General features: G+C 39.5%; 2 protein-coding genes across 2 annotated transcripts; one reads left to right on the top strand and one right to left on the bottom strand.

Annotated features, from left to right (window-relative positions):
• Positions 1-31: 31 nt before the first annotated feature.
• PEPR1 (PEP1 receptor 1) lies at positions 32-6666 on the top strand. Its single transcript, XM_077382151.1, has 4 exons — positions 32-156; positions 2062-2312; positions 2417-5368; positions 5895-6666. The coding sequence occupies exons 3-4, from the start codon at positions 2422-2424 to the stop codon at positions 6233-6235; spliced, it is 3288 nt and encodes a 1095-aa protein (XP_077238266.1). The 5' UTR covers positions 32-156; positions 2062-2312; positions 2417-2421; the 3' UTR covers positions 6236-6666.
• Positions 6667-7491: 825 nt separating this feature from the next.
• LOC143879658 (glutamate receptor 2.8-like) lies at positions 7492-15867 on the bottom strand. The gene is made up of 5 exons (XM_077382152.1): positions 15510-15867; positions 11051-12279; positions 10154-10490; positions 9142-9545; positions 7492-8177 (listed from the first exon to the last, which is right to left on the bottom strand). The coding sequence occupies exons 1-5, from the start codon at positions 15769-15771 to the stop codon at positions 7686-7688; spliced, it is 2724 nt and encodes a 907-aa protein (XP_077238267.1). The 5' UTR covers positions 15772-15867; the 3' UTR covers positions 7492-7685.
• Between the last annotated feature and the right edge of the window lie 637 nt (positions 15868-16504).

Genomic DNA, 16504 nt, shown 5'->3' with positions numbered 1-16504 from the left:
GGAAACTGATCACAATCTTTTTAACCTCCAGGCTCTCCTCATCTACGTAAGCAGAATGATAGATAGGGAATTTGTTTTACAGGTGTGATGAAGTCCTCCGTTACAGGAGTTGGATCTCGGGAGACAGCCCGATGCTCTAAATTTCAGTAGTTCCAGGTAATTTCTTCTACGCCATGGTCTAAATTTCATCCCGATATCAGTCCTCTTTCACGAACCCACGCCGGCCCAAAATCAGTTTGTGGCTTGAACCATATCAATTTCATTATTTTAGTGGATTGCTGCGCTGTTAATGACACCTCTACTGCCCCTTATTTTTAGTAATGACACTACTCACCAGGAGACATTTTCATTTGACAACCAAACTCTTCTTGCTACTACCCAAGGGGGAAACTACTTCACTGTTATTACACTTGTTGACTACTTAAGTTCAAATTCACCATTACTCTACAAAGTAACTACATACAGCAAAACGGACCCGTATAGTTATACCTCTACCTCTGTAGCTACTTTCTGTTTGAGTTTTCATACATGTTATAGCAATACTGTATTAAAATATGGTCAAAGAGTTTCTTTATAATGCAATAGATCAAGTCATTTTGGATCTGAATGGCATAAATATGTATAGATTTACAATCTACATAGATGCGGGCAAAAGTACAGGTGGGGTCGACTTGTTCAATGATCTAAACCATCCATTTGTTCTCTCAAGCATGGGTAGGTCTTGCCACAAATCATCCTTATTGGACGATCCTTACCTTTGAACTGGGGTTTCTAAATTGGAATGTTAGGACTAACCAATGCTTGAGATTTTCTGTAGTGGTCCATCCATTGTAAGGCTGAGCAGACAATCATTTGGATCACTAAAAAATGTGTTCGGCAGCAACCCTACACGGAGGGGATTTTGCAGATTTTCGAGGGCAGGGAATGGAAAGAAAAATCAAATGAATCGGAGGAATCAATTTCAGCAAGCCCACACTATTCTCAAAAATATTGCAAAAAGGCAATGAAGAATTGGATTTTCCAAAGCCTTGTGAAAGAAACTTGTCCCTTTGCAGTATATCATGTATATTGTTTATGTGCATTCAGAGCAATGGCCATGTTCGTCTATTAGATATAGAAATTCATCATAAAATCCAACCATTCTCAGCGGAGTGAGAATCAAAGAACATGATGGTCGTTGTCAGTGGAGTGAGTAAATGTTGAACAAAGTTTCTTGGTCACCTGCTAAATGCGGGGAAGTGTTCACATTGTAAGTCTAGATGGGTTTTCCAAGCGTTCGGTTTTACTCGTTTTAACTTTTTGGATGATTGGTTGCAGTATAGATTGTCCTTGTTGTTCCTATTCTAGGATACGAGCTATTCATTAGTTTTTGCCCAAGTATCCATGATATAAGAAAGCACATTATTCTCAAAAGACAAGGATAAATATAATTCCAACCAAAATCTGGAATTGTTTTTACAAGAATACAAATCAAATATAAGGATAGTATTATCCATATAAAATATTTCTGCAACCAAACAGCTTTTGGAACGATCATGATTTTCTAGTGTTACCGCTGTGGACCCACCCTATGATCAGGTCTGGCGAATCTAGTCCGTCCATCTCAAGGCTGGCCCATTCTTCATGGTCTTACGTTCAAAAGGGGTCACTGTTTTGGTGTGGGAACACGATCTATTCGGCATTAGCTACGTGTTTGCTGAGGCATGATTAAAGGAGTTATTTCCTATTTGTAGCATCCCTCTTTAGTATCATTATTAAATCATTGTCAAAAGTCAAGACCCGTTCGTTTTGGATAATGACCTTCGCATTCACGAGTAATAAATTTCCCAACTGCTCTTGTCGCGAGTGATACTAGCAATTAGCAAATCGCTTTCTCCACGCACTTCACAAAAAGCGTCTTCCATTCATGCCCATTCACACTTCCAACTTCCGGATAATCTAAGCCATTCATCTTGTCCGCATTATCCCAAGATCGAGAAGCACGAGGCAACGGGTCCCACAACTGTCGTTTATACTCGTCCATCTACCTCCAATAAAGGCACTAATAACTGTCCTGGACAGGAAAAAAATAAAGAAAGCAGTGAGAAACGAAGACGAAGGAACAGACATGGTTGGAGACTGGAGTCTTTATGAGTCAAAAAGGAAGAGACCACAAGAAAATCTGAAACAATCATCTTCCAAAAGCATTCTTCATTTTCCCTCTCTCTATGGTTCAAAGCCAAGAGAAACTATAAAAAGAGAAGGTATCCAGGATCTTCTCTTCAAGATTCAGGCAGAAGAACTTGAGAAATCACTTTTAAAACTTCCAAAAGGTAAAAATCCTCTTTTTGTTTTTTTCCTTTATTTATTTGTCCCAAGATTTTCAAGCTTTCTAGTAGCTTTTGCTCATTTTCTTTTTTTCTTTTTTCTCTTGCAGAGTAGATGAGAATGAGAACTCTGTTGCTGTTTTTCCTGCTCTCCATTTCGATCCATCTTGTCTTTGGTCTGAGCTCTGATGGAGAAGCCCTAATTTTACTCGCGGAGAACCTGCAATTACCTCAATCGATCAAATCAAGCTGGAATTCATCTCATCCTACTCCGTGTCACTGGAAAGGGATCAGTTGCGACCGAGGGCGCAATGTAATTTCCATCATACTTGCAGAAAACCAACTTTCCGGCAGATTAGGTCTGGAGATTGGGCGTTTGAAGTATCTGAAAAAGATTGATATCGGTGTCAACAATCTTTCTGGGGAAATTCCGGCAGAGTTAGGTAATTGCAGTCTTCTCCAGTACTTAGATCTATCTGAAAACAATTTGACTGGAAAAATACCCCAAACCATGAAAAACTTGCACAAATTAAAGTATTTGTCACTTTTCACTAATTCCCTGAGCGGGGAGATTCCGGATTCGTTGTTTCAGATCTCACATTTAGAAAAAGTTTACCTTTGCAAGAATAATTTTTCTGGTTCGATTCCATCAAGCATAGGGAACATGAGTAGGGTTTCAGAGCTATTTTTGTATGATAATAGTTTGTCAGGAACCATACCGAATTCAATTGGAAACTGTAGTAATTTGGAACAAATATATCTCACTAATAATCAGTTGGTTGGGGTTTTGCCTGAGAGTTTAAACAAACTTGAAAAGCTCACTAACATTGATGTTAGTAGTAATTTTCTAGAGGGTGGGATTCCTTTTGGTTCAGATAGTTGCAAGAGTTTGAAACAGTTGGTTATTTCTTTTAACAATCTAGATAGAGAAATTCCACCGGGTTTGGGTAACTGCACTCATTTGACAACCTTTGCAGCTCTGAACAACAAGCTCACAGGTCATTTGCCGTCTTCGTTTGGTTTATTAAGTAGTCTTTCTGAACTTTACCTTTCTCAAAACCTTTTCTCAGGGCCTATACCACCCGAGCTTGGGAAATGTAGGTCCTTAACCCGTTTGGAGGTGGATCAAAACCAGCTGCAAGGAGTTATTCCTAGTGAATTGGGTATGCTGAGTAAATTAGAAAACCTTCAATTGTTTAACAATCAATTGAATGGGGAAGTTCCACTAGGAATTTGGAAAATCAAAACCCTTCAGAGTCTTCTTCTTTATAACAACAATCTTTCAGGGCAACTACCTATTGATATAATTGAGCTAAGGCAGTTGAGAAACTTCACTCTGTTCAATAACCATTTTTCAGGAGTCATACCCCAAGGCTTGGGCATTAATGGTAGTTTAGAGGTGATAGACTTCATTAATAATAGGTTCATCGGTGAGATCCCACCAAACCTCTGCTCCGGGAAACATTTAAGGATTTTGAATTTAGGTCTTAATCTCCTTCAAGGTAGCATACCTTTGGATATCGGAAACTGTTCGAGTCTGAAAAGGTTGATACTGAGTAATAACAACCTCACTGGTCTTCTCCCAGATTTTGTCGAAAAATCCAACCTTTTGTACATGGACATCAGTGGAAATAACATCAATGGGTCCATTCCATCTAGCTTGGGGAACTGTGCCAATGTCACTTCGATTAAATTGTCGAGGAACAAGTTCAGTGGTCTTATACCTCGAGAGATTGGAAACCTTGTTAATCTGCAGGTTTTGAATTTGTCTTTCAACAATTTATATGGTCAGTTGCCGTCACAGCTTTCCCATTGCAGTAGGTTATTCTCTCTGGATTTAGGTTTCAATTCGTTCAATGGTTCAATTCCTTCGAGTCTAACAAACTTAACATTCCTTTCTCAATTGATACTGAGAGACAATCAATTCAGTGGTGGAGTACCAGATTTCTTATCGGAATTCAGAAGTCTTTCAGAACTGCAACTAGGGGCAAATTTTCTTGGAGGCAATATCCCTCCTTCACTGGGACTGTTGCAAAATCTTGCCATAGCTCTAAACCTCAGTGGCAATGGACTTACAGGCCCTGTTCCACAAGAGTTAGGAAAGCTAGATATGCTACAGAGTTTGGACTTATCTATCAACAATTTGACGGGAATTCTAACTCCGTTGGGTGAGCTCATTTCATTACTCAAAGTGAACGTTTCATATAATCAGTTCACAGGCCCCATACCTGATCCATGGCTAAAGTTTCTGAAGTCTTCTCCAAGTTCATTTATGGGTAATTCTGGCCTATGTATCCATTGTCAGCCGGGTGACCTGTTATGTTTGGGAAACAGTACGGTCAGTACATGTGATCGATTGTGCAATCGAGGCCTAAGTACCATTAAAATTGTGCTGATTGCTCTCGGATCATCGCTCTTTTGTGTTCTAGTGCTTGTCTTGTTGGCCTTCACATTTCACAGGCGCCAAGGAACAACAAAGGATGAATTTTTTTCACAACAAGGGTCGTCTGTCCTGCTGAACAAATTATTGGAAGCCACTGATAATATGAATGATAGGTACATTATAGGAAGAGGGGCCCATGGAACAGTTTACAAGGTTTCGTTGACTAATGAAAACGTCTATGCTGTAAAGAAGCTTGTTTTTGTAGGCCAGAAGAGAGTGCACGCAAGTATGGTAAGAGAAATCCAAACGGTTGGAAAGATCAGGCACAGAAATCTAGTGAAATTGGAGGACTTCTGGTTGAGAAAGGAATATGGGTTGATTTTGTACAATTATATGGAAAATGGAAGCCTTCATGATGTTCTGCATGAGATCAGTCCATCACCAGTTCTGGAGTGGGAGAAGCGCTATAGAATAGCTCTTGGAACTGCTCAAGGATTATCATACCTTCACCATGACTGCAATCCAGCTATCGTGCACCGTGATATCAAACCAAAGAACATACTTTTGGACTCGGAGATGGAGCCTCATATCTCAGATTTCGGCATCGCCAAACTTATGGATCAGTCCTCTTCCACTCAGTCCCATTCTATCGTAGGCACCATTGGATATATGTCACCAGGTAAGGGCTCACTACTTCTAAATATTTGTATTTATGATAAGTTTGTATTAGCATCTTTAAATAAAACTTTTCGGATTACTGATGAAAATCTGTTCTGTGTCATCAACATCATAATCATTATGATCACGTTCAAAGGGCTTATACTTAACCTTTTGCTCATTGAGTTTGTCATCTGATGATGATGTGATAATATCATTGAAAGTTATTGTATATTCCCAACTAATCAAGTGGAGAGATGAACAAGTTAGATGCTCTAAAGCATCTGGCCTTGCTTTAAAACATTGCAGGCCACTTTGAAATTAGATTGGGATAAGATTGTTTTATAGACTTTTTTCTTTCCTATGATATGGATAATTCTCTAATATGAACAATCTTTCATATTCATCAAATCGCTGCTGTTTCATGAGAAGCCAATCAATAGCCACCAGTACATTCACTCGCATAGCTAGTATTCAATCTTCAATTGCCAAAGTAAAACCTGCTCTGATCTGAACCTATAACTTGAAGTTCTCATGGCTTGCAACAGAGACTGCATTTACAACCAGGAAGAGCAACGAATCAGACGTCTATAGCTACGGGGTAGTCCTACTCGAACTGATAACACGAAAGAAGGCTTTGGATCCTTCATTCCCGGAGGCTACAGACATAGTGACCTGGGTAAAATCTGCCATGAAAGATGGTAAAAATGTCGACAGGATCACAGATTCCAGCCTCAGGAATGAATTCATAGACTCCATGGTCATGGCAGAAATAAGCAGTGTCCTCCTCATGGCCTTGAGATGCACTGAAAAGAAGGCAAGTGATAGACCCTCAATGAGAGATGTGGTGAAGCAGCTAATCGATGTCAAGGCCAAATTCTCTAGGTGATTGAGGGTTAACATTGACCTTCCGTTTTGGCAATGACAACTTACTTGTCCATTTATCAATGTCACTGGTTTGTGTCATTTTGCGGAAGGGACATGTTAATGTTTAGGTTTTGTGCCTGTTCTGAGATCAGCTAATGGAGAGGCAGATTGCCTCATTCGGCCTGATAGTTGTAGGACGAGATGGGAGATTATAGATTCTTTCCCTCTGATTTCTGTTGTTTGTATCTTTTCTTTTTCTTCCGCGGTTTGTCGCTTCCATTTTGTATTTCTGACCATCTGAGGTCGCGGGGTTTCTCCTTTGCTTTATGCATAATATGCCTATCATTCAAAAGAAATGCTAAGGTTTTGTATCCTTACCTAAACTGTTAAAACTGCTAGAATGTACTTGAAAGTTTAGTTTAACATCTGTTAATAATATGTCATGTTTTGCCATCTTTGAAATGTGAGCAGAGCTGTGTAATCTCTATTACAAGGTTGATGAGAGAGTTCACTTGAAAGGCCAAGCAGTTCCATGCCTTGTGGTATCTATTTGTATCCTTGACCCCAAGTACTTTTTGGAAAGATTTGATTTACTGGTCATTTGACACGATTTGGCTTTCATATGAGCTTATCATTTTCCACTCACTATCTTATCTAGGTTTATTCTGAGATCTTAATGGTAATTAGGGGATTCCTGGCAAGGCCCTGTTTGTTTGGCGCATTGCCATGGAAATGTGGGTATTTTTCTGTCAAATACACCTTGATTGCTTGTTTTGTTGTCATCCAGGGTGGATTCAACCTACATTCTCTACTTTTTTTTTTTTTTTTTGGGTTCTTTCTCACGCTCGTTTCCTCTTCCACCAGCGGAAAATTGATGGAACCCCTCTCTCTCTCTCTCTCTCTCTCTCTCTCTCTCTCTCTCTCTCTCGTTCTGCTGGCTTCTGCATTGCAGCATGTTTTGGCCGAAGGAAGAGGAAGAAGAGGAGTTGTTGTGGCGAAAAGGACAGAAGAGAAGAAGAAGAAGAAAATAAGATATACCTCCATGGATGCTGATGAGATTTTCAGATCATCGAAAAATAAGTGTTCATGTTACGCCTCGGGTCTAATGAGAGTAAGAGAGAGAAAGGGAGAGAGCTCTATGGGGAGATGACAAGTTGTGCATACGATCATCTTTTAAAAGAAAATGTGGAAATATTAAGGGAGAGATGTTAAAATGATTTAGCTAATAACTTCCAAAGAGACTACTTACAATGTCTCATTACCAAATAAGATGTAACTAAAAAAAATATTAATCGAATACATGAGTAAAGTTTACATTCTAAAAACCTGTCATATTACAGGGAATTAGTGTATTGACACACGAATACATGCATTTTCCACTATTTCAATTGAACCTATTTGATTTACTTTAGCATTACGAAGACAAATTCAAGTAGGTGACATGCCTAATTTCAATCTGGCTTACAGAACCCTTATCTGTCCAAGGCATGTTCGTCTCGATTGGGTGTTGAAAAACAAGAAAAAGAGGGTGCTTTTTCTTCTGAAATCGAGTCTACATCATACCCGTTAATGGAAGGCAAAGTTTCTTCACCTTTAAATTCTGGTTTGTCACTCTCTGAAGCACGAGAGGGGAGCTCTTTCTGGTCGAAGTGTTTGAAAATTGCAACCAACTTTTGCCAGATGGAGTGATTGTTATCAGGGTTCATGAAAACATCCTTACTCTTATAAAGGAAGAGAGCCAAATATACGAAGAGAGCAGAGGTTGAAGCAACTCCAGTTATTATGAAGAGGCCTCCGAAGCTATTAAGGGTTAAGCTGTTTGAATTCCCAGTGGCGCTTTTGTCTGGACAAGTGGATTCAGGTCCGAACCATTTCTCCTTGATTTGCACCATTTTGTCCCCCTCTGTAATCTCTAAGATTGCCTTGGAAACATCAGGGACTAGAGAGGAACCTTTTGGGAAGACCTGTGAGATTGTAAACATTGACTTAGCAAAACGTGATACGTAAAAAAAAACCCACCGGAACTGGAAAATTCGGGTTTAATACGGCATTGGTTAAAAAAATGTAGTCAATAAAACCATCAAATAAAGAAATATCTAGCCAAACTATTAATATAAAAAATTCTGTTTGAATGTGTGATGGAAATTAATAAGATCATTTTTCTATAGCAATTCTTGAATTTATTTTGCAGTGCTCCCAAAACAAATATTAATCAAATCCAGCAAACCCACAAATTCTGAAATTTCTTCATCCATTTTTTAGAAGATATAGGTATACCTCGGCAGCTAAGAGTAGAAGAGCAAAAAAAAAAAAAAACTACTAACCAAAATCTAAAATAAGGAAGAACTCAAATATCGCATAGAACCCTAAATCCTAATCTCAAACCCTGCCAATATGTGATGTCGTCTCCTCCCTCGGGTAATATTGTGAAGCTCTTTAACACAGTCGGTAATCCCTCTGCTGGAATAAGCTTTAATCATGGTACTTTTAAAATTTTCCATGGTTGTGAAGCTCTTTAACGTAGTTGGTATCCCCTCTACTAGAATAAGCTTTAATCAGGGTACTATTGGTTTTAAATTTTGGCCAATTTCGGTTGAGACCGAAACTGAAATTTGGCGAGATCTGAAGTATGGGGTTTTACCAAATTCAGCCTGGAATTTCAGAATTTCGGACACTTAGGCCGAAATTTCAAGAAATTGATTTTTTTTTAAAATATAGAAATATTCCGAAATCTCGTACATAATTAAATAATAGTTCTTTTATGATTACCGGGATTTCGGCCTAGAACGAAATGGGTACCGAAACCGAAATTTAAACCGTGGGTACTATTAAGTTTTTCCATCGCCATGGAATTCCAATGGAGCCTCAAAACCCTAACTACTGCAGGGAGAGATAATCTTGAAGTGGAAGGAGAAAAACGAGACTTACAAAGCCATATCCGGCCGTCTGATAAGTGGGTCCCGCTAGAGTGTACTTAGTACAGTACTTAGCTAGAAAGATATTTATGTCAGGGATCTCATCGAAGATAGCTGCAACACCACCATTCCCACTTCCTTTGGATAAGGCCTCGTCATACTCTTCCGGACTTTTAAAAGACCTAAGATTTGATTCCTTGAAATTCATCTTCGTCAAGAGTCCTTTCACAAAAGATCCCTCATGGTACCCCACATAGTCCCCGTTCCTTTGCAGCTCTGCAACATTGGTCACCCTCTCAAGCCTTTGAACCGTTAGCATTGACGTGAAGCTCGCCGTGTAACTTGATGTCAGTATCAAAACCACGAACAACCATATGATCAGCACAAACCTAGAATAGTTGCTCACGATTTTCTCCTCTGAAACAATCACAGTAATGTATGTCTAACTCAATAAATTGCTTAATAAAGTGAGGAGTGCTATTATCATATGAAGTGGGTGCAGCTATCATTTCATTTTTACAGGGGAGCAAGAACAATCTTGGCTCTATTTGGTTGCACGTAGTTGCTTTGTTTTAGAGTAGTGGTGAATTAGACTTGAAGTAGTAAATATGTGTAATAGCATTGAAGTAGCCTACTCGTAGAGTTGTGGTAATTAGTGTTTGGTTTCCTGGTGCAGAGGGTCATTAAGAGTGTCATTCCCAATAGATATATGGGGTTTGCTAGGCAGTGGGCACCCACTTCTTTAATGTTATAACAACTCTACACCAAGAAACCAAATACTACTTACCAATTTGAAATGGGTCCATTATCAAAATAAGAGGGCATTATGATTGTTTAAGATTATGATTGGAAGATTGTTAACTCTAAGAGCAAAACACTTAGGCCCTCTTCGTTTAAGATTATGACAACCGATCGATTGTGAGTCCAAAACCAATTATTCAATTGTGTGATAATCTTAAACGAACAGGGCCTTAGTAAAACCAAGTAATTAAACATAGATGAGTTTAGAAGGAGAGATGCGTAACTGTGTGCGAAGACGAGCGTGGAGAAGGAGAACCATAAGACTAGGCTAACTTGTTCGCTATATGAGGCCCCCCTGAACTCATCGTTTATCCTGTGTTCGAGAACCCACACCACGAAGCCTATGAAGATGAAGGCGAACCCAGTCGCCAACCAAAGATTCATAGTTAGAGGTCTCAAGAAAATCCATGCATTTTTTGTGTCGTCATCTATGATTGGCACTACCATCGACACCCCCGACTCCGAATAAGGCAATGTAAAGTCCACGTACTGCAATCGGTCGGCTCTGATTGTTATATCGCCCACCACCGCGTCATACTTCCGTGTTTCCCCGTCATACTTCTGTGTTTCCCCAAAGAAGCAAAAGAAAACAGATCCATGATTCCATGTTTTTAATGACAATACAATGATAGAATTCTGAGCAAATGCATTGGTTAGTTAAATATATAATTTCCAGTTGCAAATTTCTGTAGTTACAAGAATTAAATTCATAGACATCTTTGTCATTCAAAAATAAATTCTTAGACATCTTTATTAAGCATGAATTGATTTAGAATTTAATTTTTGGTCTACAACTAGAAATGGTGTGTGAAACAACCAATTAGGCCTCACTGCAGTTCTTCTTCCCCTGGTTAATTTGAAACCCCACAACTCCTTGATATTCAGGACACGTTTGGCTACCATGGATTTTTTTTTCATGATAAACAACGGTCTTCAAGTGCTGAAGTGGCAAAAAATCAGGAAACTAGTGTCTCTAGGAGTGAGAAGTAGTTTATCACTCCTAGACGTGTGGGGGAGTGTTGAAGTATAAATGTGAACAAAAAACACCTACTTCAACAGCTTAAGCTTATGGAGTAATTGGTTGTTTCAGATGCTAGTAAATGGTTTGTAGTTTAACTGACCTGAAGAGAGACGTTGTATACGAGATCATCGTAAGTTCCGGCACTCTGTCCAGTTTCATTTTCGAAGGGAGAAAAATAGAAAGGGATGCCTAATGCCTCCATGGCAGCTGTGAAGACATCTATGGAGTAGCCAGTGACAATCGACTTATTTTTGTTGGGATCACGTTCTACCTTCACAAATTCTTGGAAGCCCTCTTTCACTGGAACACCGACCTTCAACTTTGCCCAACCCTTGGGCACCACCTTCGCTTCTCCAGGCCAGATTATAGTTCCGAGATTATCCCTAGAGGTAAAGTACATTTTCTTACCAATTGGGGTCGATACTTGCGAAATTCTTCCAATCTCTCTTTCACCTTTTCCAATCACATTCACTATTTGGAAGGCCGGTGATTCCAACTGCCCTTCCACAAGACGAAATTTTCCATTCAAGCCTTTAAATTGGGTTTTAAGTATCTCTTCGCGAAGTCTTGGGCCTGTCCTAGAGATTCCAACTCTCTCTGCTGCCATTGCTAATGCTTGAACTGTATCATAAGCCCATAGACCAAAAACACTTAGCTCAACTCTTTCAATGTCGGGATTCTCCTTACGGAATTTCCTCTTCCATCGCACCGTGAAATCCTCAAGAATTTTCGATTGAGGAACGTAAGGTTTAACACCCAACACACCTTGCATCGAATGAATGACGGAAGAATCCATGGAGTCCAAGAGATTCATTATACCATCTGTAACAATCCAAGCGCACCCTTCGCTCATTAGGGCAGCCTCTTTCGCCTTTGGAAAGAAGCGAGAACCAAGAGAAGCTGATAAGTGAACAACAAAAACTCTTGTCTGCATGGTGGCCAACTTTTTGAGCTCTCCAAGGATCTGTTCATCTGTGGCCAAAGTAGAAATCACGCTTCGAAATGCGATACGAGTGTCAACCTCTTGTAGGGCATCTGTTAAATAAGGTATGATTCCGGTTCCATATTCGGTGTCTTCATGGATGAGGATGACTTGTCTCCATTCAAACGCTCGAAGGATTGAGGCAATGGCTTTCGCTTGAATGGAGTCGTTAAGTGCAGTCCGAATGAAGTAAGGAGTTCGGATGGGGTTGAGAGCTGGGCTCGTGGCTGAGGAAGAAATGATGGGCACTTGAGCTTTTTGTCCGAGATCCACCACGAATGTGGCTTGTGCTGAGTATTGTGGCCCTATGATTGCTTGCACTTTTACATTGTTCAATAAGTCTTGAGCTGCATGCATTTAGTGAAGAGGATACAAGTCAGTATAAATAAAGATTTAATTTTGATAAAGAAATTTGTCATAAACCTAGATCAAACCATGAACATGCAAAGGACATTAAGCAAAAGCATAGAACATAGCAAGATTTATGTGGTTGGACACCAAATCAACCAAGAAATGAAAAGATTTGTATTATCTTTGACAATTAGTTTACAAACTTTATCTTTGTAGCTGTTTTAATTTCTTGTTTTTTTTACTATGAACGAACTGAGAAACTGTGCAATGCTACTACGAAATGAATGAAACCCTTCCTGAGTAGAGATGGATCTTTTGATAGGGTGGAACCGGTGCCTCACTCTTTCCGATTTCGTTATTAGGTCACTATCCCTGATCGGTTGCGTACGACTGATCAGTGATGACAAGGGCCTAGAACCCATATTTCTTGGTTAGGATTAGCCTTTTGCGAGTATTTTCTAGTTTCACTCTATACGACGGGAACAAAGTAAATATCATCCCCTTCTATGATTATTGAAGGGCACATTTTCTTCATCTTTTTATCTCTGTTAGAAATTTTGAAGTCAAAATGGTGAAATTTTTAGCTCAAACTTCTGAGAGAAGATTCAAAATAGAGAATTTTCTTTTGTTTTCAAAAGGTATTGACTTTTGTGGTGCTTTGAGACTTGAACCCAGGACCTAGAGTTGTATGTGAATGGGTTTCAACTCCAATGGAAGATTTTTAGCCCCACAAAGTTAAGGGAACATTCACCTTCAAATAAGAGGTACAGTGGAGGAACGGCTTGGGCCTTTCAGGGGGCATCGAAATTTGCTGGGTGGCATTCCATTGATCCACGAAAAGGCTCGTCGATCCAAATGAATCATTCTTCTGGTCTCTCTCCACCCCCCGTCCCAAAACTGACCCACGGCACAACGCCCATTCGCTTCGCGCGTGGGAAGGCAACGAAGTACGAAGCTGCGCTATTCAAAGCATCGAGCGAGTTTTACATGAACCAAAGTTCATATAAACATACACACAAGCGCGTGTCGGGCTGGGCCGTGGTCCGGGCCCGGGTTAAATAGAAAAAAAATTTTGGTAAAATTTTGGGTTTCCCTTAATTAACAGTTACTAATTATAATATAAATCTTTGAGGTTTTAAATCCTAAACAGATTCAATTAAGGCCTTTAATTTTTCTTACTATTTTTGAACCGTTTCATCTCTAATAGAAACACATTGTTTTACAGAAAAGCATACTGATTTCTCTCCTTCGGTTTTGCTCCTTCTTCTCCTCCGTTCCGTTCCATGTCTAAGCATAGTTCTAAGGTTATTTGAAGTGGATCAGTATGCGAATGCACATCTACTGGAAGCTGTTAGAGCTATTTTATCTTGGAGCATCGATTCACCGATCCCGGTTGCACTGTAGGGGGCGGATACAATTCTTAAGGATGACCATGTGGCACGACTCAACCATTCTTCCTTCTTCATTAACAATCTAAAGTTTGTAAAGGGTTTTTTATGAAAACGATAAGTGCGATCTGATTTTTTACAGTTTCAGTTTACTTCTGAATTTTGAAACAGTACACAAATTTTGGGTTCGAGTAACTAATTTTGGTTCGAGCAAGCCAGAGCTCAGTCCCTTCATCTATATCCAACAGTCTATTTTACCTCCTCTGCTAGGCAACAAGGAACTTCCGGATTTTGTCTATTATATCCCCTACTTATTGTAAATGCATGTGGCTTGCCCTCTTTGAATGTCACCCAAATCGGTTCGTGAAAAAAAAAGTTTTTAATTTAATTTTAAGAAATCCTTACAAGCCAGGAGCTTTCCTGCACTTAAGTGGCTTAAAAAGCCACCGATTGGTTCGTATGGCGGGTCCACCTTTGCTGGGTTCACAAAAAGCAACCAATCGGTGGCTTTTTAAGCCACTTAAGCGCAACCAATTGGTGGCTTTTTAAGCCACTTAAGCGCAGGGAGCTCCTTGCGCAGCTGCGCATGAACACTTTTCTTTATAGGAAATTATTTACAAGAAAGATACTCTTAAGCTCCTTGCCTAACAGAAACTTATTACGCCCCACTTCAGTCTCGTTTACACTATTAATCTGCTGATCTAAACAGCAACCATAAGGCCAGCCTGAAGGCATTGAGAACATTTTGACCACACGATCCTAGTCCCTTAATCCATCAATATTTGATCAAGAGAAGCTAGACCTTTGATATTTTTAGTCCTCTATACTACGCATGGGATTTCGTATCTTTTAGGAAGGAGGATATGAGTTACTTTCTTCTGGCATTTTCCATAAGATTATTATAAGAAAACCACAACGAAAGTCACTTTTACGATCTAATGTGGAGGGCAATCTTTCAGTTCTAATGATGTATATGGGGCATGTATGTGACATCAAGACCGTTGACCTTGTAGGACATCAAAAGATGAGCCTATGTTCTTGGTCTAAGCCCAAACAGACATCTCAAACATAAGATAAATGACTGCAAAAATCAATGGTTTAGCTTTTCTTGAAGGAACCCTAAACGAGGCTAGATATGGATCAAAGTCGTAGGATCATCTGATGAAGGTGTTCTTAGCGGCATTTGGATGATCCTATGCTTGTGGTTGCCGTGGAACCCAAGTGGGGCCAAAGAAATGTCTTTTTAGAAGATCAAAGGTTTGTCGTTTGAATTTCACATGTGAATATGCCCCTATGTCTCCTGTAGGATCCAAAATTGAATTACGGCAAACATTAACGCCTTTTGAGGCCAAATCACGTTAAAAGTGGTGCGAATTATCCTACAGGGGTTGATCAAGCATCAGAACAACTTAATTGGATGATCCAACTATCCTAGGCCCTCGACCAATCAAGCCTCATTTAGGATTCTGCCAAGAAAATTTAAACCATTGATTTTTGTATTTTATCTTATGCCTGGAATGACCATTCATGATGGGATCAAGTTCGTGTGGCTCACGTTGTGATATTCTACAAGATTAAGGCCATGTTTGGCAGTCATGATTTTTTTCCTCGGAAAAGTAATGAGAGAGGGCAAAGTTCCGTGTGGCTCACGTCTTATTTCACACACACGGCCCCCATCCCCTTCGTTCTGAAGTTTAGATAGTAAAAAAGATTACTTATAATCTGCTGGGGTAGTATAGAATGTCAAGAGCAAGAGATTTTTTGTCCATGATCCATTCAATAAAGAGAAATAGAACCTAGTTAAGAGTAGAAGAGGTGAATGAACGAGAAAAAAATACCTTCAGATGCAGCATCTACAACATCTCCTTTGGCATCTCTTGTGTGGAGAACTAACCTTGTGCTATAATTATGGGTGGCATAGAAATCAGAGAGCGCCATTGAAATACAGCTCATGCTCATCTTCCCAACCCAAGTTTCCAAATTTAGAATCACTCCAACATCAAAAGACGTGTTTTGAGCCATTGCTGAATAACTGAAGAAGCTCAAAGAGGTACATAACAGAAAGAAGAAAGTGGAAACAAGGTGGGTTTGGTGCTTCATCAAAAAATCCCCAAACTTGCTGCTTAACTAATGAAAACTGCTCAGATTGCTTCCCACAACCGTATTTAAAATTAGTGGGAGAAGATTTGCATTGGCAGTAGTTGAAAAAACCGTGTCAGCTGGACAATCTAGACTATTCATGGAAGGTGGGGCCCAGTAAATGAGTGATTTGGATCATTGAAAAAGCGGCCACCATTCTAATGGTTAGGAATGTCAAACGAAGAGAATTGTTAGGCTAGGAACAGTGTTTTTTAAAATGCGGATGGATGTGAAAACCTACGTACGCTATATGATGTCATTAATTGACTCTTAGAGACAATATTATCAATAACACGTACAAATCGTATTTTAAACATCAATTGATTTAGAGGGTCTGACTTTTCCCATTGTTCTTCGTCTAAACTTCCGGTCTACAGCATTTTCTTGACCTGCCTTCCCAATCTTTCTCTCAATTTCCATCCACCGTTACCGTGTCCATTGTCCAAGGTTATGACTTTGGACTTTGGACCTCTCTCTCTCTCTCTCTGTCTCTCTCTCACCCAATTTTTTATTGTAGGAAAAATATTTCTTGAGCAAAAATTTTCCTAGGATCTTTCCCTACTTGGACACATTCATTAACAAAGATTCTACAGTTTATATATTATCATAGCCCTTAGTTTATAGTAAAAAAAGGACTCGATCGAACACATTCACTAACAAAGATTCTACAGTTCTAAAGTTCCAAGCACAAGGA

The sequence above is a fragment of the Tasmannia lanceolata genome, unplaced genomic scaffold (genome assembly GCF_043159265.1).
Source record: "Tasmannia lanceolata isolate RefF3 unplaced genomic scaffold, GAP_Taslan_0.1 ptg000006l, whole genome shotgun sequence".
In the NCBI taxonomy this organism is placed as follows: Eukaryota; Viridiplantae; Streptophyta; class Magnoliopsida; order Canellales; family Winteraceae; genus Tasmannia; species Tasmannia lanceolata.
This window is presented reverse-complemented; position numbering and strand designations above follow the sequence as displayed.

Coding starts and splice junctions, on each gene's coding strand:
- PEPR1 (XM_077382151.1), top strand. CDS start 2,422: ATGAGAATGAGAACTCTGTTGCTGTTTTTCCTGCTCTCCATTTCGATC. Junction 5,369..5,894: donor CATTGGATATATGTCACCAG/GTAAGGGCTCAC, acceptor GGCTTGCAACAG/AGACTGCATTTACAACCAGG.
- LOC143879658 (XM_077382152.1), bottom strand. CDS start 15,771: ATGAAGCACCAAACCCACCTTGTTTCCACTTTCTTCTTTCTGTTATGT. Junction 12,280..15,509: donor TGTAGATGCTGCATCTGAAG/GTATTTTTTTCT, acceptor AAATGCATGCAG/CTCAAGACTTATTGAACAAT. Junction 9,546..10,153: donor CACGCTCGTCTTCGCACACA/GTTACGCATCTC, acceptor TGATTGTTTCAG/AGGAGAAAATCGTGAGCAAC.